This window comes from Chinchilla lanigera, unplaced genomic scaffold (genome assembly GCF_000276665.1).
Source record: "Chinchilla lanigera isolate Chin_1 unplaced genomic scaffold, ChiLan1.0 scaffold00189, whole genome shotgun sequence".
NCBI classification, from domain to species: domain Eukaryota; kingdom Metazoa; phylum Chordata; class Mammalia; order Rodentia; family Chinchillidae; genus Chinchilla; species Chinchilla lanigera.
In genome coordinates this window covers 397,818-419,478 of record NW_004955590.1, presented here as the reverse complement: position 1 = coordinate 419,478, position 21,661 = coordinate 397,818, and the positions used below count along the sequence as shown (strand labels likewise).

The window sequence follows — 21,661 nt, the reverse complement described above, 5'->3', positions numbered from 1 at the left end:
GATTTTTTTCCAGTTGTGGTCCCCCTTTGCCATTGCAACAAAGAATTTTTTAAAATATCACCTTTCTCTGGTCAGAGATACAGCTCAGTGGCACAGTGCCTGCCTGGTAAGCACAAGGTCCTGAGTTTGATTTCTGGTATTAAAAAAAGAAAAGAAAAGATTGCCCTCCTTGTATTTGCTAACTCCTTTCTCTGAAGAACACAAAGCATTTCTATGCACTTGTAAAATAGTTCAGTGCTGGAGGCACATAAGGAGGGCAGCTGGTTTATCCTTGATGGGTTGGGCGCAGATGTGCTGGTGAGCTGGGGCACTGGAAATCACAGGCCGGAGTCTGCAGTGAGGATTTTCAAGACCCTTTGTATAGGCTGCCTTGAGAGTCTTCTTCACCCAGGAGATCTAAATATGGAAGTCTAGAGAGCATCTTCTAGGGCCACTCCCCAGAGCTACAAATGTGAATTCCTCCACAGAAAAGTGTAGCTTCCCACCCTTACAGTGATTGCAGAAAAAGATGTTTCAAAAGTAACGTCTCTTGCCCATTTCTTTTTTACCCCTCGTTGGAAGCAAAGCTGATCTTCTCAGGAATGAAGTGACCCTCAATCAAAATACCAGCCTGTACATTTAAAGATTTTGCTTACTATGGTGTGAAAACACTTGTCTATAGGCCATTTAACTTTCAGAGTATGTGTATACAAATCAATATATCTGTCTCTGTTCATTAATGTAAAGCTATTTGTATCCGAGTACAATACAGTTTCCTAATATGGTTCACTGTGGTGAATGCTTAAAGAAACCAGTCCAATTACTCCTTTTAATTGGGGCCGTGTGTGGAGAACTTTTTTACATTGAAATCTTTCTGTCTCTTCTGTTCACAGGATTTAGTCTTTCCTTATGAGAGCCATTCCCCCACCCTCATTCGCCTCCTCTCCTTTTCTTCAAAATCTTAGAAATTAAGACAAAAGATAATTACTTGAAGGGGTAGAACTGGCAGGTTCCCACGACACTTAAAATTAATGAGCTGTTGAGTACAAAATATACCTTGTCTTTGGCTCCATCGCCCTCACCCCATCCTTCCCTCCTCCCTTTCTTCCCATTTAACACATGATTTGACTTTTTGCCTATGTTTGCCATTGGGGTGTACGGCAGTTATAAAATAGCAAGATGGTTACAGAAAGTGGATTCATTTGAAGACCGTCTCTTTGTTTGCGAATCACAGTTAATTTGATTTCATTTTACATTTTTATGTATTGGAAAACTCTTCGCCCTTTCCAGAATATCTTCTCAAAGTGTTGTTTCAAATGCACACTGCCACAGTTCCTCAGCAGCTGGTTAGGTTTATTATGTGGATGGCAATCCCTTCTGGAATCTTAGCACTCCCAGTTTAGTCTCTGATTGGGCTTTGGTTTCAGAGTGATTTCTTGAGGCTTGGTGGTGGTTGAAGGTCCATCCAGGGGTTGTGTAACTTGTTCTAAGGTAGAGAATGCTAGAGAATCAGCTTTTTTCCAATCAGAAAAGCATTACTGCCTACTGGGAGTTTGAACTGGCTGTGCTATTCGGTTCATTTGCAAAGGAGCCTGTGTGACAAGCGGACACCTACCTAGTGCATGCTTCATGTCCAGAACCCCTATCTGAAGTCAGTTTTTTTTTCTCTCTCTGGATTTCAGTAAGGTGAATAGATACTCTTGTCATTTCCACGTAGATCCAGGACCCTAAGCCTTGGACAGGTAACCAGACCAAGGTCAAACAGGTAGGAAGTTTGCCTTGCCTGGATCAAGTTAGCTTCACTCAAGTCTGTGCTCTTTTGGGAAGTACAAAGCATTGTGATGGACACCCACACCAGGTACAGCAAAGTGGCTGGAAATCACTGTAGGGAGAATGAAGGGTGGTGGTGGGGCGTGCGGTGGCTTCAGAAGCTTTTTTTTCAGGGTCCCTGTTCTTGTATTACAAACAATGGAGAGGGTAGAGCTCCAGGCTGCTTTTGTAAAACAAGGATTATTTTTGAAAATGACACAAAGCCATGACATACTAGCACAGCATTTTAAAGAAAAATTACTGTATTCTAAAACCAAGAAGTTAATTAGTAAAAAGAGTACATTATTTCCCAATTTTGCATATTACTTCAGTGAAGATAGGAGCCAGTCAGATTATGGCTGCTTCTGCAGCTGCTCAGTTTCTTACAAACTAAAGATTTGGTCGAAATACTGTGTATGAAGGCGAATACATAGTTGGGAAAAAGAGGGGGAGGGGACTTTCAGAGAGGTTCTTCTTTGATAACACATGGAGGCTTGACATGGTACGTTCTTGAAGTTTGGTTGCTGTGGAAATCTGAACTTGTATCAGTCAACTTTTTGTACCTCTGTTAACAGACATTAGACTCCATGAATTTTTCACTCATGCATTGTGTAACATCTTGTATTGGTTGCTTGAAAATGGTGGCCCGTTGATGTTAATGTCCATTTTCCAATTGTCAACACATTTCATTTAATGATTCTGTGTCATCCATAATCTGATCAGAAAAGTTGAACACTAAGCAGCTGTCAAATTCATGGTGCCAGAGACAGGCTCCCAAATTTTAATTTTTGCCTGAAGTGTAAATTTTATAATTGGCAGCATAAAGTATTAGTAGGTCGCTGGGCCAGCGGTAGAACACTTGTATTATGTGCCAGGCTTTGAGAGTGAGCCCCAGCACTTGGAATTGAGAGGCCAGTAATACTGTTAAAAAGGAGAGCAAACCTATAGGATAATTTTCTTTGAGAAACTGGAAAAAAGAAAACTAGCAATAAGACTGGTATTAACAGCAGGCCACACCCTGAGGTGCACACAGTATCTTAGTTGGAATAAGAAAGCAGAAGTTCAGAATATTGGAGACTTTGCTGTGTTTCATTAAAGGAGCTGTGTTCACTGCCTTAGAAAATTGGTGAAAGTTGAACATTGTCTAGTTCATGTACCTGCCTGAATGTCAACCAGATTGAAGTATGACTTCTTCTGGATGTTGCTTTTAATTTGTCTGCAGAGCAAGCGTAGACACTGCCAGTGTGGGTGTGACTGATGGTTTCTGACAACTTCTAGTTCCTCACACTTAGAATAAATACAGCCATTTGAAGGTATTTTCTCTGTATCAGAGTGTCCAGCAGAGCCTTGTGCAACAGTGGGGTATGTCCCATATTTTGACACAACCTGATCATCAGTATTTAAAATCTGTTTTGAATTCATAATCTTTGGTGCTGGATAGTGCTTTGAGATCAGGACTCCTGCCCAATCTAGATATGGAAAGTGTACAGCTGTCTTATACCATATGCACAGTAGCACCAGTGGACTAAAGAATTCAGTGTAAGCAATTTGAAAAAAGTTAGCAGGAAACTTGAGTTATTTTGCTGTTTGAAAATATGGAGGGAGAATGGAAAGATACTAGTCAAAAGTTGTATTGTTAGGATTCAGTCTTGGAGATGAATTGTACAGCAAGACTATAGTTAATAACATTCTATATTTTATTTAAAATTGCTTAGAAATACATCATAAATGTTTTTCCATAAAATAAATGTGATAGAAATATTGAAAGCAGCTGGGTGTGATCATGATATGTTGTATATACATCAAAACTTCATACACTATAAATATATATATAGTTGTTGTTTAAGGTGGGAGGGAAAAAATGGAAGGACTTTATATGCACAAAAAGGAAGAGGAACTTTAAAAAATCAGTTAACAGTCCAGTGTGGTGTGCACCTTTAATCCTAGCATTGCGGGAGACTGATGCTGAGCCTGGGCAAGTTAGCAGCTTAGCAAGAACCTGTGTCAAAATGCAAATGGGGCTGGGGGATGTAGCTCAGTCTAAAGGTGTCAGTTCAAGCCCCAGTATTGCCCTCCCCCCACACCAAAAAAGCTAGCAAATTTAGTGCCATAGCTGATAAAAGAGCAGAGAGACAAACAAATAAAACATTTGCAGCTATGGGGCAAAAATACAGTTAAAGATGAGTGTTAGAGGAGGCATTTAAGGGTATGGGGCTGTAGCTCCAGTATGGGGAAAGAGCTGTTTTTTAGCTCTCTGGGGCTGGTAGGAGGAGAGGTCTGACTTTGGGGAGTATGCACACAGATGAGAGCTTTCCACTGTCTGCTTGGGCACTGCATTCTCCCTGAAGCCCTGAGTCCTGGTGGGAGCAGGGAGGCCTGGGGTCTCTTGGGTCCTAGCTGGGTGCGTGGACATGGGAATCTCGGTGCTCCTTGATAGCCTTTGTACATGGCACCTAAAGAAAGCACTTGCCAGGACTTCCCTGCACTGCTCTGCTCATAACAGGCACTGAAGAAAGGGTTTGACAGGAGGGGCATCTGTGCCTTCAGAGAAACCACATAAAAGGCTCACTTAGGACAGGAAGAGAGGCTGTGAGTCACACTAGAAGCCGTCTAGGTTTTGGGAAGATGAGGGTGGCCTTGGGAGGTGGCTGACCCTGTTTATCTAGGGCAGGAACCGGACAGGTGCTCCCTTTCTCTGTGATGTCAGAGTGTGACAGTTCTGCATCCAGGCTTGAACACAGCTCACTTGGCTCCTGATGAGCCCCACTTACCACTGATGTGAAGCAGGGTGGGAACAGCACAGGCTGGCACCTCTGTTTTCTTCTTTCTCTGTGGTCTGGCGGTCTTGGGAAGCAGCTGTATTCTGGACCTGTTAGGCACACCCTCTGTCGAGGGTCACAGTTGCTGTGCAAGCTCTGTGCCACTGAACTGTGCCCTTAAATCTGACGGGGAGCCTTGTGTTTCCAGATCTCCTGTGTGTGTTCCAGTTAATCCTGTTCTGGGGATGTGACTGCAGGTGGTCCTGGACCTCAGTGGCTTGACCTGGATTTCTTGATTTTGCAGTTACAAAAGCACTTGTATTTTTGAATTTTATCTTGTGGTAGGCTTGCAATATGTGGCCCAGTTGCTCTGCAGCTACCCATTAGCCCGGCAGTGGTACAGAATTGGTTGCTAAACCAGCATGTGCGGTAGGCTAGGGAAGGTTTATCTGAGTACAGTGGTACCACAGTTCACAAACTTAATTCTTACTGTAATTCTGATTGCAAACTGAGTTGGACAAAAACAGAATCAAATTCGGTGCTGAGGTTCAGTGCTGCCCTTACAGGGAAATCTGACTCGGTTCTTGTCCAGTTTGGCTTGCAACCAGAATCGTGGAGAGAGTTGAGTTTGTGAACCGAGGCATTGCCGTACTGTATTTGTGGTTTTTCCCTCAAGTTTAATTTCTGTCTTTTAAGGTACAGTGTTGATATTCCATGGGATGCTGGGGATTTATATAGAGGGGAACCCCCCATCCTCCCCATGACTGGGGATCAACCCCAGCACCTCATGCTTGCTGAGCAAGCGTTTTGCCCCTGAGCTACACTCCCAGCCCCGTGTATAGGGATTTTTTAAATTTTATTTTTTGTTTTTTGGAGATAGGGTCTTGCCACATAGCCCAGGCTGTCCTTGAACCTGTGACAATCCTCCACCCTTCCCCTCCTAAGTGCTGGGATTACAGGCATGTGCCACTACATCCAGCTGTAGGAATTTTTTACAAATGAATTTTTTCATTGTTTCAGCTGTAGCAAATAATTCTTAGGGCATGTGTAGGATTTTGTCTTTTTTTGTAATAGTACATGTTTGCAATATATGTGGTTTACACTTATCTTAGGGCGAATGGGTACATGTACCTAATACAACGTGCTTCTTTTTTTAATGCCCCCCTCCCTTCCCCAGAGTTTTGTCGTGTGTTTACTATTTTTGCTGTTCCCTGTATTTGCGGGCTGGTGAGTGTGTGTGTGTGTGTGTGTGTGTGTGTGTGTGTGTGTGTGTAGGTATTTGAGACAAGGTCTTGCTTTGTAGCCCAGGCTGCAGACTCATAGCAGTTCTCCTGCCTCTGCTTCCTGAGTGCTGGGATTGCAGGCGTGCACCCCCATGCCTGCCTAGGTCCTGTCTCTTGAGAAGTCTCCACACCAGACATTTCAGGAAGCAGAGACTCACATGGTGTAGTGGTTGTCTGCTCAAGATGGTAACCTCACTCTTCTTTCTCCTCCTCTTCTAGTTTTCAATGGCTCCAGCAGGTCAACCCGTGAGAAAGAACCTGTTCAGAAACACAAAAGCAAAGAGGCCACTCCCGCGAAGGAGAAGCACAGCGATCACAGGGCCGACAGCCGGAGGGAGCAGGCCTCAGCCACGCAGCCCGCAGCGGCTCCCTCCTTGGGCTCCTCGGCCAAGGGGCTTGCTGTCAACCACCACCACCCTCCTGTGATTCGGTCGGCTCAGGACTTACGTAAACAGGTAACAACCAACCCAGGAGTGCGGGGCCCACCTCCCTGCTCGACACCAAGGAACACGGCAGCCTTGGAAAGCTCAGAGGTAGGGCCTGATGCAGGGAGAGAGCTGGCTTGGCACAAAAGTGTCCCTTATCCTGAGGGGAGAGTCTCAGCCTGGTGCTGAGTGGCTTTGTGTACCCCCCTTGGTACCCTGTGCTCACCAGGGCTCCTGGTTGGTTGTCTCATGAAGAGAAGGTAGAAATGGAGCTAGGGTCATTCACTGTCCCTCTCCTGCCTGGCCTGCCTGCCCTGGGTGTCAGATGACATATCCACTGTTGAGACTCAGATTGGGCCTCTGGTGGCAAACCCATGGCATGAGTGCCTCAGCGCGCTGTGTGTCATTGAAAGCTCTAAGAGGTTTGCCCTCACTGGCTCAGGCTGTGCAGCGGGCCTGCAGGTGGCAAAGTCTGCCTGGGATTACCAAAGTCAAGTGGGCACTACCCCAGCTCAGTGCTGTGTGTGTGTGGGGGGGGTGGTGGTGCGTGTGTCCCTCAGGATGCCCAACCCTCACCCCAGAGCTGCACTGCCAGTGGGGCTGTTGGGCAGCTCTGAAGACGGCCCAGGGACTGGCCACTGTGGCAGTCAGGATGTTTTCATTGTTGGGTAGTAGCTGCTTATGACCCTGGGAAGAGAGTGGAAGAGACATGGGAGGCACAGGGAAGGGCTGTTGCAGGGCAGGTGGCATCTCACTGATACCTCGTGGTCCTGTCTTCAGACCATGTTAGTGGCCCGTGAGTCACTGACATTACCAATGAGCTCCCGGCACCCAGAATTTTGGCAGAGTTTCAGTTCTCCTGAGAACAGACTGGAGACTGTAATCTCCAAAGATGGATTTTGAGTGAGGTGGGTGCGGTTCAGAGTGACCAAGAGATGATTCGTGTAGTGGGAAAACACTGTAGTCCACCCTCTGTAGCAGCATTCCTTCCCTGTGGTCTTGGTAGCCTGAATGTGGACTCGGACACACTCACACACGGACAGATGTATGGGCACACACCCAGGCCAGTTGTGGCAACCTCAACTCCTCAAATAGATGCTCAGTTGAGGCAGGAATGGTCCGTTTCTGTGCTCTGCAGTGCCCACTGCTCTTCTGCAGTGTTTTTGGGTCTAAATGTGTGATTATAGCACGATTCAGATGGTGTTCATGGTTCCCAAAATAACAAACCTCACTGCCTCCCTGTTTCCCAGAGGTGGTGACCAGGCCTGACTGTGGAACTGGCCCCCAGGTGCATGTAGTTCTCTGAGGCACAGAGCTTGGGAGCACCCTACCTGTGGCCCTGGGCCTGCGATGTATCCCCATCCCACTCCCTTTCACTGCTCGGCCTGACTGGAACTGGGGCTAACTCACCTCCAGATCACTTTATGAGACAGATCAGTGTTAAAAAGGGACTAGAGAAGCCGAGATGAACGGATGATGATTCTGTTTTTAATCACAGCCTCACCTGTCCCATTTTCTAAGACACCCCCACCTCTGTCTTTGCCTTTGCACCTAGTCTCTTTATGGCCAACTCTATCTCTAGTCCCTTTTTAAAAATTTGAGACACTCTCGCTAGATTCCCCAGTCTGGGCTGTAACTTGGAATCCTCCTGCCTAAGCCTCATTGTGCTTTTATAGGAGCCAAAAGTACAAGAGGTTTGGAGTTCACTCTTGTAGAACTTCTGACATAAGAGTTGAGATGGCCACAGCAGCACCGAGAACAGCTCTGGGTCCTGGGGTAGGCACGAAGAGCCTGTGGGGGCCCAAGTAAGGGGTGCACACGCGACTGTGAGTCCAGGGAGCACCTAGTCTCACCGGGTGTGCACAGTGCTCCTTTTCGTTTGCTCGTGCACAAGGTTGGGATGGGGGACACAGCTGTGGCTCAGCTTGGTTGTAGCCCAGCCCTGGCTCTCAGCACCTGCCTTCAGTTCAGGGCTTCCCTGTACCTGAACCAGATGCATCAGCACCCTGGACACGGGTGGGTGGCAAGTTCTGCCTTGCCCGGGGTGGCCGTGCCACTGCTGCATGTCCTATACCTGTGACCTGTTCCACCTGTCGCCTTGGGGGTGACAGGAGGACTGTGGGGTGCCCCTTGCAGGCTGCTGCTGACACCGTGGAGTAGCTGTGGGATGTTGGCCTGCGTCCCTGGTGGGGATGGAGGGAGTGACCCTGCCGGTGTGGAAGGGATCCTTTCTTGTTATCTGTTCCTCTCTGGGCCAACTCAGCCTGGATGGAATGACCTAGGGCTCCTACTTGTCGTTTTGCCTGCCTCTGACCCCTCCCGAGACCCAAGGTGTGATATCTCACCTTCCTGGGCCCCATTGTTCACTGAGGGCCAGTCATGCCAACTCCTGTCCTATGGACATTGTGAGAAATGAAAGGATAATTTTGAAGCCATCAGAAGCTCATTAGTTAAGTACTCTGAAAATAAGGTCAATAAAAGCAAATTGCAGATCCTTTTGTGACTGCTTGATATAAATTTTCAAACTCTGACCTTTCATCTTTGCTACTGGGTAAAAGATACAGGCCAAAGGGTGCTCCGATCTTTCATTTCAGATTGGATATTTTTTATGTCTGCCTAAAAGGGTAAATGTGATTGTAGGAAACGCGATCTCATGAGGGCCCTGTGGGAAGCAGCCCTGTCCCGCACGCTCTAGCGCCCTTCATGCCCACAGCTTACGCTCCAGCATACCACATCAGCTCCCCACCCTGTGCAGAGCGCTACATGGTGGTTCACAGCCGGCTCCTGAGACTCTGAACACACGAATGTGTGCCTTTCTGTCAGTGTTGGGGGTCTCTGGCCCACCCTCTCTCTGTAGTACTGGGTGAGCCGTCTGTGCCACCCAGAGCACATGCCTGCACATCGTGAACCCAGGGTGTTGGGGCTGTGGCTGCACCTCAATCATTTGGATGTGTGGTAGGTGTCTCATGCCTTTTGTTTTCCTGAAGTACTACCCTGTTTAAAGGTCTTAACAGGCTCTGACCAGTTTGGGATTGGAAAACAAAGGAGCTTATCCCTAGCAAGGGCTAGGGTTAGGGTTTTGTGTTGCGGAAGCCAGCAGGGAACGTGGTAGCCTGTAGTTCTCATTTCTTCCCTAAGGCTGGGGTGTGAGTCCAGAGCAGAAAGTGAGCGGCTTGCTCTGGCAGCCGGACAGGCTCTTGCGCGATGGTCCACTGTGCTGGGTTACAGGAAGAGGGTTGCAGAGTAGCCCTTGTAAGAATCAGAGAGGACCAGAGAATTGGGAACATAAGGAAAACGGAATTGGGAACAAGCTTTGGAAAATGAAATTCAAGTATGTGTAGGGGGAGACAAAGTTGCCCAAGGTATAAGCAACGCTTAGGGTTGTACTGTGCTTCTCCTGGGAGTAGGCTGCAACCTGACTCTCCCCCACGTGACATTTCTGATCCCAGCAGATAGCCTGCGCTGTAGTAAGCACGTCAGGAGGTGGCAGATCCAGGATCCCTTTAGACTTGGCCTTGCTGCCGTGGGCACCTTTGGCAGTTCTCCTTCCTGTCTGTACTGCATGGCCTGTCCGGTGTGGTTCTGTTCAGTGTAGGCACTTTGGTTTGTAGCTAGAACTTTAAAGTCCAAATGGCTCCTCCAGCTGTTTTCTCTGCAGCTCCTGCCCCTCACTTCTGACCGCTTTGAAAGGGTGGCCGAGGTCTCTGACTCAATGCCTCCCTCTAGTGGGGATTAAAAGCTTGACAAGAGTCCTTGGTTGAACTAAGGACAGTGTTGGTCACTGAAAGCTATTATTTCTGTTAATCAAAAATACTGTAAACTCATTTCTCATCTTTTGTTCTGCCTTGGAAATGCATGTTTGTCCTATTCACTTGTCGTTCTAATGAGCTGGTTTAAGCATTTTGTCTGAGTGGTGATGTGGAGTAGAACATGAAAGAGGGTAAATCTTGTATCTTATATGCATATAATCACAGTGTAGACCGAGTGCAGTTCTCAAAATGGAATTTCTGCTAAGAAATAGAAATGCTTGATGTCTTGGGCTTTCGTCTTCCTCACCTTGCATTACATCCCTTCTGCAAGAAAAATTTACTGTTCTTCTTTGAGGCTGAAGTCCTCGGCCAGGTCAGTGTAACTTGAAAGTTCAGCCCCCTGTGAAATTGAAATTGTGTTGTTGCGACAAACCGCATGGTGGTGTGCCTGAGTCACCTGAGGAGATGTAAGTGAAGGTAGGTGCCTGTGGGTCATGAAGGACAAGCTTCAGGCATCTCACTTTCTATAGAGCTGGGGGTGGTGGACATGGCAGTAGGATTGTAGATCCCCTCCCGCAGCCAAGATATGCGAAGTTTATTTTGAGTTTTTTGAGGCACGGTCTCGCTTTGTAATTCAGATTGGCCTTGAACTTACTGTGTAGTACAGGCTGGCCTGGAACTCACAGCACCCCTTCTGCATTGCCCTCCCGAATGGGATTACTTACAGGCATGTGCCACCACATCCAGCTGAGGAAGCTGCTTTGCCGAGGTGTTTTAATTATTACTAGAGGGGTCTGCTGTGGGTCACCCTGTGCTGTTCCCACCAGTGAATCGAGGTGCGCTCCTGTGTACGGTATTACATGGATGTGCTCTCTGTGCCTGACATCCCCATGCTGTGTTGGGCCTGTGACTGGGCACCTGTGGTGCTGAAACGCAAAGCCAGCGGGACTTCACTGACCAGGAAGTAGTTTAGAGGCAAAGGGAAGGTGAGATGGTTCTTTGGGGCCAGTGAAATGTTGGCTCTTGGTAGACAGCCAGGGCTGAGAAAGCAGTGGGTGTCTTTGTGTCCTCAGGAAGGTGCTGGGTTTTGCAGCAGTTGTGAACTTGGCCAAGTTGTTGCTTAGTGGTGCAGTCTGTGGGAACAGATTATTTCCTGTGTTCCCTTGGCCTCATCATGGCCTCTGCGGGAAGGTATCACACAGGCACTCTGTGTGGGCTTAGAGGAGAAAGGGAATACATACAGTGAGTGACAGTGTCAGTCAGCTCTGTCATCACTGGGACCAAATACCTGCTACACACAACTTGAAGAATGAGAGATTTACTGGGCTCATGGTTTCAGAGAGATTATTCCATGGTCGCCTGGCTCCAAGGCTCCTTTCCTGGCAGAGGAAAGCTGCTTGGCCCATGGCGGCCAGGAAGAGAGAGAAAGGGAGGAGCCAACGACAAGAATACACTTCTAGGCCACACTTTGGTGACCTGACCCACTTGCTTGATTTAGGACCCAGCCCCTTTATATAGCACATTCAGTGCTGGACTCACGGCCCCCACCTCTGAACCTGAGACTTGGGCAGACGGTTTAGATCTCAACCATATGACATATGTTGTGTTTAACCTTCTTAATTTGTTTCTGTGTGTGAGTTATTGTTCTGGGTTGTGATGGAGATGCATGTAGTGTTCGTGCTTGTTTTATGGACATATGACGTTTGTGTGCATGCTTTCGAAGATAGCTATTAACCAGCAAGAAAGAAAACGAACAGAGTAACATTCTTCTGATGGAGCAATGTGGTCGAACACCTCTCTTGGCAGTCATCTTGTGTGTGGCTTTACTGAAAACAGTGCCGTACTTAGATGGAATTGCACCACGTGGGATGTTGCCTGCACTGTGACACGGCTGCCCCACTGCCTGCATCCTTACTGGAAGTAAAACAGGAGGGTGTTGGGCCTCAGCTCCCTAGCCAGCCCTCCATCCTCAGAGCTGCACAGAGGGGTGGGGAAGGGCATGGCCCATCTGATTTTGACAACACTAAGCTGTCCAGGGGAGTTTGGCACACAGATCCCTTTCTTTGCCCTCACAGATTAATTCAGAATGTGTGGGGTAGGTGTAGGAGCTTGCCTGAGGATGTTAGTGGCCCCAGGTTTGAGACGCACTGAGCAGAACCCCAGCAGGACAGACAGCTGGATTGCTTCTGGAGGAGATGCTTGTGTGGGCGCACATCTGCAGTTGAGCTGTCGCCAGCAGCTCTTGGTCTTCAGGATGGGGAAGGCTGCCTGCGCAGTCCGAATCGGGGTGAACCGGTAGTAGAGCTGCGTAGCCCCTGCATGGCTCAGCCGGGAGGGGTGTGGGGTTGTCCTCCATGTAGGAATGTAGAGGCCTTCTGAGATCCTGTACCTGAGGTCCTGGGCACCTGCCCTTCTTATGGTGCCTGACACTGGAAATGCAGCAAAAGAAAGCCAGAATGTACTTTACTTTTGTTTCTTCTTTCTTTTTCTTCCTTCCTTCCTTCCTTCCTTTCTCTTTTTTTGGAACTTCTGTTTCTTTAAATGTTGTATCTCTTTTCCTTTTGGCAACAAAATCATTTGATAGAATGGTGAAAGGTGAGAGAGATTTATATTCCTCAGCGTACCCCTCTCCCACAGTAGTGCTACTTACACAGAAATCTTTCTCCCCTTACCTTGCCAGGCTTTATAAGTTTTCTGTTGTAATGGTGCCCCTTGCCCCCAGCTTTCCAGTATTTATTCTAGACCCTGCCTGTCAGCCCTCCCTTCTTCATAGAGTGCCTGGTGGTTGGAAGCCCAAAATGTAATGCCACAGCCTGCAGATCGGCCCCTCTGGGAGCGAAGATGGCTCAGCGGTATCAGCCCAGGGTTGACTCTGAAAGATGGTGTCATACCGAGCATATGGTGGGGGAGCCGCATGTAACATGTGGGATATATGGAAATACAGGTCTTCCTGGCTTCCTTCCTTGTTCTTGTTTGAAACCTTTACTGGTATTCTGTGCAGCAATTCTCAAAGCATGGTCTCAGACTAGCTGCTCTGCAGCATGAAAGACCTGCTAGACAGAGCCTCTATATGGGACTCTTGAGTCAGCAGAGTGGCGCTAGAAAGTTTGAACCCCACCCTCCGCCCTCACTTAAGCTAGTTGTACATACTCGTGGGCCCAGTCCTGCACGGGGTGAGCCACACAGGTCCCTAAGACACAGGCCCCGTTGCTTGATAACTGCCTTCCTGGTGGTGAGGGCAGTAGGCTCAGCCTGGGCACGGGTGTTGGCCAGCATGAGCAGCAGACACAGGCTCCCACCCAGCCCCATGCACTCCAGGTTCTCGAGGGAGGGAGCACTGTGTCTCTGCTCTGTGTTGCCCAGCAATGGTTTGGTTTTAGGCTGGCTCTTTTGGAGAGGGCAGTGGTTCTAACCATCTTGATTTTAGTCATTCTGAAGAGGGAAAGTGATGCCCGCAAGGCTAAGTGGCATGTCAGAGCCACTCAGTAGTAGCAGCAGAGCTGTGGTGTGAAGGCTTCCACCCAAAGCTGAGCCCAGCAGCCTCTTGGGCGTGGAGTCCTCGCTGTCCCTGCTGGAAGCCAACGCCCCTCCCTGAAGTCCATATGAAAGAGGTCAGCCTTCTGTGTCACGGAACTGCCCAGTTTATGTAGGCCCAAGAGTGAGAGTTGTCAGGGGAGAGAGGGTGGGAGCCTCAAGTGCAGAAGAGGGCTGGCCTGCGTCCCCGGAGACGTCAGGGCAGCCATGGAGGCCATGACAGAGTCTGACCATGACAGGGCTGCCAGGTGGCCTCGGACAATTCACAGCCACACCTCTGGGCCTGGCCTGTGGATCAGAGCCAGACCACAGGGGCACTGTTGTTCTTTTCCTTCCAGACTATGTTTGCTTGTTCTTTTTTTAGTCACATTGCGTTTTTGATTCCGTGGGCTGGTCATGCTGTTATGTGGCGCACACAGAGAATAACAGGCAGACTTTTCTTGGACTGGGGATGTGTATTTCTGTATTTGAAAATGTATAAATACATCCCAGTCTCCCCGTGGGCAGGACGTGCTGCCTGCTTATAAACAGATGACATGAGGGCTGTGGGGCGCCCTCTGTGAAGCCCCATGGAACCCACAAGGGCTGCGGTGATGACCTGGGAATTCGTTGGAACCTGGGGGAGCACTGGGTGCACCAGGCTGGACTTGGTGGCTCTGTGCAGTGACAGGTGTGTGGCTTGGGTCTGAGTGTGTGTTCCACCTTGCAAGCATCCTCAGTTCTCTTCTGAGGAGGGGTGTCAGGCTGTGAGCGGTTCTCTCTGTCACGCGCCTGTGGCCCTTTGCTTCTGTGTGTTGGTCACTGCCCTGGCACAGGTACTAATTTTGCTTTCCCTTCTGTTTCCGCTGCCTCCATAGGTTTCTAAGGTAAACGGAGTCACGCGAATGTCATCTCTGGGTACAGGTGCAACCAGTGCCAAAAAGATACGCGAAGTCAGACCTTCACCATCCAAAACTGTGAAGTACACTGCCACGGTGACCAAGGGGACTGTCACATACACCAAAGCCAAGAGAGAACTGGTCAAGGAAACCAAACCTAATCACCACAAGCCCAGTTCAGCTGTCAACCACACAATCTCAGGGAAAACTGAAAGTAGCAATGCAAAAACCCGCAAACAGGTGCTATCCCTCGGGGGGGCGTCCAAGTCCACCGGGCCTGCCGGCAGTGGCCTCAAGGTGAGCGGCAGGTTGAACCCAAAGTCATGCACTAAGGAGGTGGGGGGGCGGCAGCTGAGGGAGGGGCTGCGGAATTCCAAGAGGAGGCTGGAAGAGGTACACCAGGCCGAAAAGCCGCAGTCACCGCCCAAGAAGATGAAGGGGGCAGCTGGCCCTGTCGAGGCCCCCAGCAAAAAGGCAGCGACAGTGGCCTCAGCAGAGAAGCCTCTGCTGAACGGACATGTGAAGAAGGAAGTGCCCGAGCGGAGTTTGGAAAGGAACCGGCCGAAGCGGGCCACGGCCGGCAAGAGCACGCCAGGCAAACAAGCACACGGCAAGCCGGATGGCGCCTCCTGTGAAATTCGTTCTACCTCGCAACCGGAGCCCTTGCACAACAAGCCGCACGACCCACCACCAGGCAAGCCGGAGAAGGGGGGCGGCAAGTCTGGGTGGACGGCGATGGATGAGATCCCTGTCCTCAGGCCCTCTGCTAAGGAGTTCCACGACCCGCTCATCTACATCGAGTCGGTCCGCGCTCAGGTGGAGAAGTACGGGATGTGCAGGGTGATCCCCCCTCCGGACTGGCGGCCTGAGTGCAAGCTCAACGACGAGATGCGGTTCGTCACACAGATTCAGCACATCCACAAGCTGGGCCGGCGCTGGGGCCCCAATGTGCAGCGGCTGGCCTGCATCAAGAAGCACCTCAGATCTCAGGGCATCACCATGGACGAGCTCCCGCTTATCGGTAAGGTGGGGCAGGTCCCTAGTCCCCATGCCCTCCTGTCCCCAAGAAATGGGTCGTCTTTGGGTGCAGCCCAACACCCCTGTCCCGCAGACCCAGGTGTATGCGGCAGGTAGGATGTTGGTATTGGTGGCTCTCACCATACATTGGGGACCCCGGGCTTTTCTGGTGGACTTGAGAGCAGGGCCCCAGGAAGCAGGAAGGAGCACTGGCCACCTGTGTCATGGCATCACGCGGTCCTGCTTGGGGACCCAAGTGCTCTAAGTCTGGGGCCCGGGGTCAGCAGGGCAGTTTCTGCTGCAGCCTCTCCCTGGCCACCACCTTGCTGTGTGTTGTGTCTACTTCCCTGTGTGTGTCTGCATCCTGATCTTACGAGGACACCGGTGAGACTGGATTAGGCCACCAAGCTGTACTTACTTTTAACTTAGTTACAGCCTTGAAGATGCTGTTCCTAAACTCCGTTGCATCCTGAAGTTTTAGGGGTTTGGACTTCATCCTAATTTGGGGTTTCAGGTTCAGCCCACTAGCCTTGTAGACTTCAGGTTGATGCTCAGCCCTCTCATTCTTGTCTCCCATCTCCTTGTTTTCCCTTTTGTTCACCTTTTTTCAAAGAGCGAGCAGGCACAGTGCTGCCTGGGTCTGGTGTGTGGGAAAGCTATTGCTCCCAGGTATCCTGGGCTGAGCTGCCCCTGCTGCCATTACCCCTTGGTCCCCTTCTTGTCCTCTGTCCTTGTGCCTCCAGGATGGACTTCTGTAGGAAAGGTGGAGTGGCTTGTGCACAGGGCCGGGGTATACTGGGACAGCGGGGAAGCTGTAGGCTGACAACCTAAAGGTTGAAGACAACCCTTCAGCTGTAGGCTGGGGTGGAACAGGATGCCGCCAGCATGCAGGCAGGGAGAGGCCTAGTAGTCACTCACACATCAGGAATCTACAGGGGGAGGAGGCCTTGTTACTCCTCCTCGCAGCAGATGTCTACAGGGAATGTGCCTGAGTGAGTGTCACTTGATTCGAAATCTTGGTTTATGGTCCTCTCTCAGGGAAGGCACAGGATAGATGGATGGTCACAGAAGCACAGGGTCTGCAGGCACAGGAATTCATGCCCACTGACAGACTTGAGCACTCAGGCCACATAGGTATGGCAAGTGGACCACAGAGTCCTGCCTGCAGCGGGGTGTGCAGAGGGAGGGAACGCCCACATTCTCTACTAGGTGGGCAGCGAATTGCATGGGGACAGGTGGCATTGTGGTGGCAGTCAGAGGTGTTGTGTTTGGATTAGTGCTTTCTTTGATATTCACTCCCTTTTGAGGTTCAGAAGCTGAGCTAGTAACAGGCTGTGGTGTGAGCGTCCTTCGTGTCACTCATAAGTGCGTAGTTCTTAATCTATCGGAGCACTGGCCTGTGAGCCAGACGGGCCTCAGGGTCTGACCCTAACCAGCTAGCAGCTGGCATCCTCCTCTTTGGTTATGCCTTCTACCCCTTGTGGCCCATGTGAATCCCCAGGACCCTGGGAGTCTCTGTGCCCATGATGACCAGCTTATAGAGACCCCAAAGTGTTCTGTCCTCCTAGTCCCGAGCCCCTTGGGCACATGTGAGGAACTCACTTCCTTGCCTGCCTCTAATGCACTGCCGCATATGGCCAGTCTGTGGAGGGAGAGTTCCTGATCTCCAGACAGACGCACCTTAGTCATACCTGGCACTGTCCTCCAGGCCTCGGAGTCCTAGTCCTGGACCTGAGGTCCCACTGTCTGAGGCTGGGGGGCGCAGTTCTTCAGTGATAGGAAGCCCACCCCGTCAACTCCCAGCCCGCTAGGTAGAGTAAATGGAATTCAGGCTGCATGCAGTCTCCTGCCTCCTGGTCTTACAATGGGCCGGAGACCGAGTCTGTCCCCGGTGATCCCTGCAGCCACCTGACAGGTCACACAGTGGCAGCTGTGTGCAGAGCCCCAGGCTGCTCCAGCCTCTGATACTGTGTCCGCCCTTCATTGGTTCAGTCTTTGTTTCCTTTGTAGTTCTGAGGACTAAACTCAGGGAATATATTCTCCTCCTCCAAAGATTTACGATGGTCTTAATTTGTACTTTGCCCATTCAGCATTTTGTCGGGTTTTTTTTTTTTTTTTTTTTTTTTTTTTTGTCGGGTTTTTTTTTTTTTTTTTTTTTGGTATAGGGAAGGTTGCTTTTCCACTTCGATATTGGTAGTATCACAAGGTGGCATTTCACCATGGTTGAGTTTGATGTACATCTCTGATTTGATGAAGGACTAGTGAAAACCTGCTGTGCACCTTTCTGAGATGAACAGCCCCTCCCTCCAGAGCAGATGGGAGGCTGTGTGCCCTTTGTCAAGGGAACCTGTCGAGATTGAAAACAAATCACCTTTGTGTGATTGAGTAGGTGTTAGAAGGGGAATCAGGACCTGGCCACGGGAGCTGTGTGTGTGATTCTCCACATGGAGCTACTCCAGGCTATGCTGGGCTGTGGTTGCCTTCCCTGACACCACCATGGTGTTAGTCCCCTGGTCTGCTCTGTCTCCTAGGACTTGTGACCATCACTGGATAGCATTTTTCCCCCGACCGCAAGCTCACTCTTGTTGCTCCAGCCCTGGAGCCTACATGGTTGCTGGCACACAGTAGGTGCTCAGGAAATGCAGGTGCGACAGGGCCGGCCTTGTTCCTGTCCTCCTCACCACCATCTCTTTCCCTCCCTCACTGTCCCAGGAGGCTGTGAGCTCGACTTGGCCTGCTTTTTCCGGCTGATTAATGAGATGGGTGGCATGCAGCAAGTGACTGACCTCAAAAAATGGAACAAACTAGCAGACATGCTGCGCATCCCTAAAACTGCCCAGGATCGGCTGGCCAAACTGCAGGAGGCCTACTGCCAGTACCTGCTCTCCTACGACTCCCTGTCCCCCGAGGAGCACCGGCGGCTGGAGAAGGAGGTGCTGATGGAGAAGGAGATCCTAGAGAAGCGCAAGGGGCCACTGGAGGGCCACACGGAGAATGACCACCACAAGTTCCACCCCTTGCCCCGCTTCGAGCCCAAGAACGGGCTCATCCATGGCGTGGCGCCCCGCAATGGCTTCCGCAGCAAGCTCAAGGAGGTGGGCCAGGCTCCACTCAAGACGGGCCGGCGGCGACTCTTCGCTCAGGAAAAGGAGGTGGTCAAGGAGGAGGAGGAGGAGGACAAAGGCGTCCTCAATGACTTCCACAAGTGCATCTATAAGGTAGGGCTGTGCGGGTCTGCAGAGCACATGCTGCTGGGTGGGCTGGGCGCTGCCCTGCCAGGTCTTAGTTCCTTACACAGAGCTGTGACAGCCCAGGTTGGGTGATGCCCAGCAAGTGGAAATCCCTAGCTCACGGTCGTCAGCTGGCATGTCCCACATGTAGGCACCAGTGCTGGTGAGGGCCTTGTTCTTACTCCATTCTCACAGAGAGGAAAGGCAAAGTCAGGGCGCCCTCAGAGTTCCCACCCTCACCCATACCACCCACTGGCCACAGCATTTCAACATGGATTTTGAAGGGCACCTACTGGTTTGAGAAAATGTAACATTTTTAAATAGAAAACAATTGATTATAGTAAAAGGCACGTTGCCATTAATCTTCTTGAGAATACTTTCCTCCACTTCCAGAGTTGTTCTTGCCAATGTGTCTTCCTGGAACAAGGTTTTTTTTTGTTTTGTTTTAATTCACTGTATCCTGTACATTCACACTGTAGCAGATGCCCCTGTGAGCTCTGTCTGGAGGTGCATTTGTCATAGAGAGAGGCTGGTGGTGGGGTATGGTGGCGGAGCTGTCAGCTGGTTAGCGATGCAGCCTTGGGTGGCCGGCAGCCGTGGCACTGGCCATGCCCTTCATGAGTACGGTGTGTCTCTGGCCCTTGGCTTTGCTGTCCTTTAGCATGCGCGTGCACATGCGTTGTAGCAGGAGTGAAGTAGCTTGGGTGCATGTTTAGTTGTCTTTCCCCTCCCTCTCCTTCTCCCTCTTGCAGGCTGGCCCTTCACAGTCTTTCATTTGCTCTCGGCTTCAGGCCCATGCTTTTCTTCCTGGAAGGAGGTAACCTGTTTGCCTACAGGTCTTCCTGTTGCTAACTGGAAAAGGTGGGGTCTTTAGGCCGGGCACCCTCCCCACTGTTCTGAGCTGCTTTGGGAGACACAGGAACGTGGATTGTGGCCAACTCGGGTTTGGCTTCTGGGATGCTTTTATGAGCACTTGAATGTGGTGTTACCTGAGTGTCTGCCTCCAGAGGTCCTCACTGCAAACTGATCAGCAAACAGCTGTCACCAGGACAGGGTGTTCCTGGTGTGAGAATGTGTTGGTCCCAAGAAGAGTTTTGCTCTTATTACTGTTTTAAAAGCCACATTTGCTTAAAAATACATTAGCTTTAACCGTAAAATGTAAACAGAGGTCTGCCAAGGTGCATGTAGCCCATCACCATCTTGGGGCTGCCTGGCACTGCTGGTGTCCCTGCCATCTCCACTCAGCTTCATCCTACGTCAGCCGTTGCAAAAGGAGGCCTCCTTGTGATGTGCTTCTGTGTTATGCTGAGCACCTGGCACCAGTGCTGGCTGGTCCTCACCGGGAAGCCCGCACCTCCGCCCACGTAGCTGAGTGCTGAGTCCCGAGTCCTGCAGGCATGGGCGTCCCTGGGGCCAGAGCTGCCATCTGTCTTGTGCCTGGCTCTGCCTCCAGCCCCAGAGTAGGCCTAGGAGGTGGTGAGTGCTCAGTGTTTATTTCTGGATCAAAGAATTTTTTTAAGTGTGTCTGGTCAAGAAGGAAACAAAGGCAAGGCTCCATGAGGCTTTGCCTCTGAAACCAAAGCCACCTTCCACCTTGGGAGACTTCCACGTGACAGATGAGAGCAGGCGGAACTCCAGATGCCCGGCCATCACTGGCTGTTGTATCGGAGCAATTCCAGAGTTATTGGGGCTGGGGGGACATATGTGGTCTTCCCCGTGGGGCACAGAGGGGACAGCATGGAGCTTCTGTGGCGAGGCTGACCAGTTTGCAGATTCAGGTAACTGCGACTTATTTGTCCAGTTTCCACGTGTGAGGGCCGCTGGAGCGTAGATGTCGCCTTCCATTCTCCTCAGCTGCTCTGCTGTGCATCATCCCAGTCCTGGCTGCTGAGCCAGGCCCTCCATCCTTTCCCTTCCCTGGATGCGCCGCCTGCGATTTCTGCCAGAACTGCATGGTGCTTTGAAAGCATCTCTTGGACCTTCCTGTTATACCTAGTGCTTCTGCTGGTGCCCTCGGGATGTGGCAGCCTCTGTGGGTGCGATAAATCGAGTCAGATTGGTCCTCCATGTGGCAGTGGAGCGGCCACCCTTCTGCGTTTCATGGTGCTGGGGGAGCTGAGTGCCCCAGCTGGGGGTTTCCTGCCTCCTGTCCTTGTTGTTAAGTAGGGACACTGGTTGGCTTACAGCCGCAGGGCAGAGATGTGTGACAGGTATGTGGCCTGACTGGAGGCCAGAGCCCAGCTTGTGACTTCAGCTTTACTCTTCTTTTTCTCTTTTGTTTCAGGGAAGGTCTGTTTCTCTAACAACTTTTTACCGAACAGCAAGAAATATCATGAATATGTGCTTCAGCAAGGAGCCTGCACCAGCCGAAATTGAGGTGAGTCCCCTTTCTTGAGGCCCTGGCTCAGCCTCTGGCAGCCTGGAAAAGGACACAAGTAGCCAAGTCTGTCTTCTGTGTGGCACATGCTGGCAGCCGTCACAGGCTCTTGTGTGAGTTAATCTAGATGTATGCAAAAGCCAAGCCCGGCACAGTGCAAATCCTGAGGTGCTCGGGGACCCCTCATTGAGATGCTCCTCGCAGTCTCCGGGCGTCATGTAAGAGGATGTGGGAGCTCGAAACCATGGCTGTGCTTTCCCTTCCTGCTGTGAACGGGATTGGCAGTTGGCCATTGTTGCGTGCGCGGCCGCTCTCTCCCGCCGGCGTGAGTTTGGAAGACAGCGAGCGCCTCTGCCAGGGCCAGTTCGGGGCAGTTGCACAGGACTGAGCTGCGCTCTGCTTGTTTACCTCCCTTGCCGGAGCCCAGCAGAGCCCCTGAGACCCTCCGGCTGCTGACAGGGGCTTGTAGGGGTTGGATTTGCAAGAGAGGGAAACTCGGGCAGGGTGCTGCTCGGTGCTGTCATAGCAGGGGGTGTGGGCTGTAGCCACATCTTTCTTCTGTTGCTGCGTTTCTCTGTGTGTTAGCTCTAAAGTAGAAAACGCAGGTGGCTTTGACCGCTG

General features: G+C 50.7%; 1 protein-coding gene across 3 annotated transcripts in view; it reads left to right on the top strand.

Annotated features, from left to right (window-relative positions):
- The window catches only part of Jarid2 (jumonji, AT rich interactive domain 2), a 129,045-nt gene that overhangs the window by 93,376 nt on the left and 14,008 nt on the right, over positions 1–21,661 (top strand). For all 3 annotated transcript variants that reach the window (XM_013509963.1, XM_005414590.2, XM_005414591.2), the window contains 4 exons: positions 6,050–6,285; positions 14,396–15,437; positions 18,146–18,651; positions 20,948–21,040. In XM_013509963.1, coding sequence (XP_013365417.1) covers positions 6,050–6,285; positions 14,396–15,437; positions 18,146–18,651; positions 20,948–21,040 — 1,877 coding nt within the window. The remainder of the gene's footprint in view (positions 1–6,049; positions 6,286–14,395; positions 15,438–18,145; positions 18,652–20,947; positions 21,041–21,661) is intronic.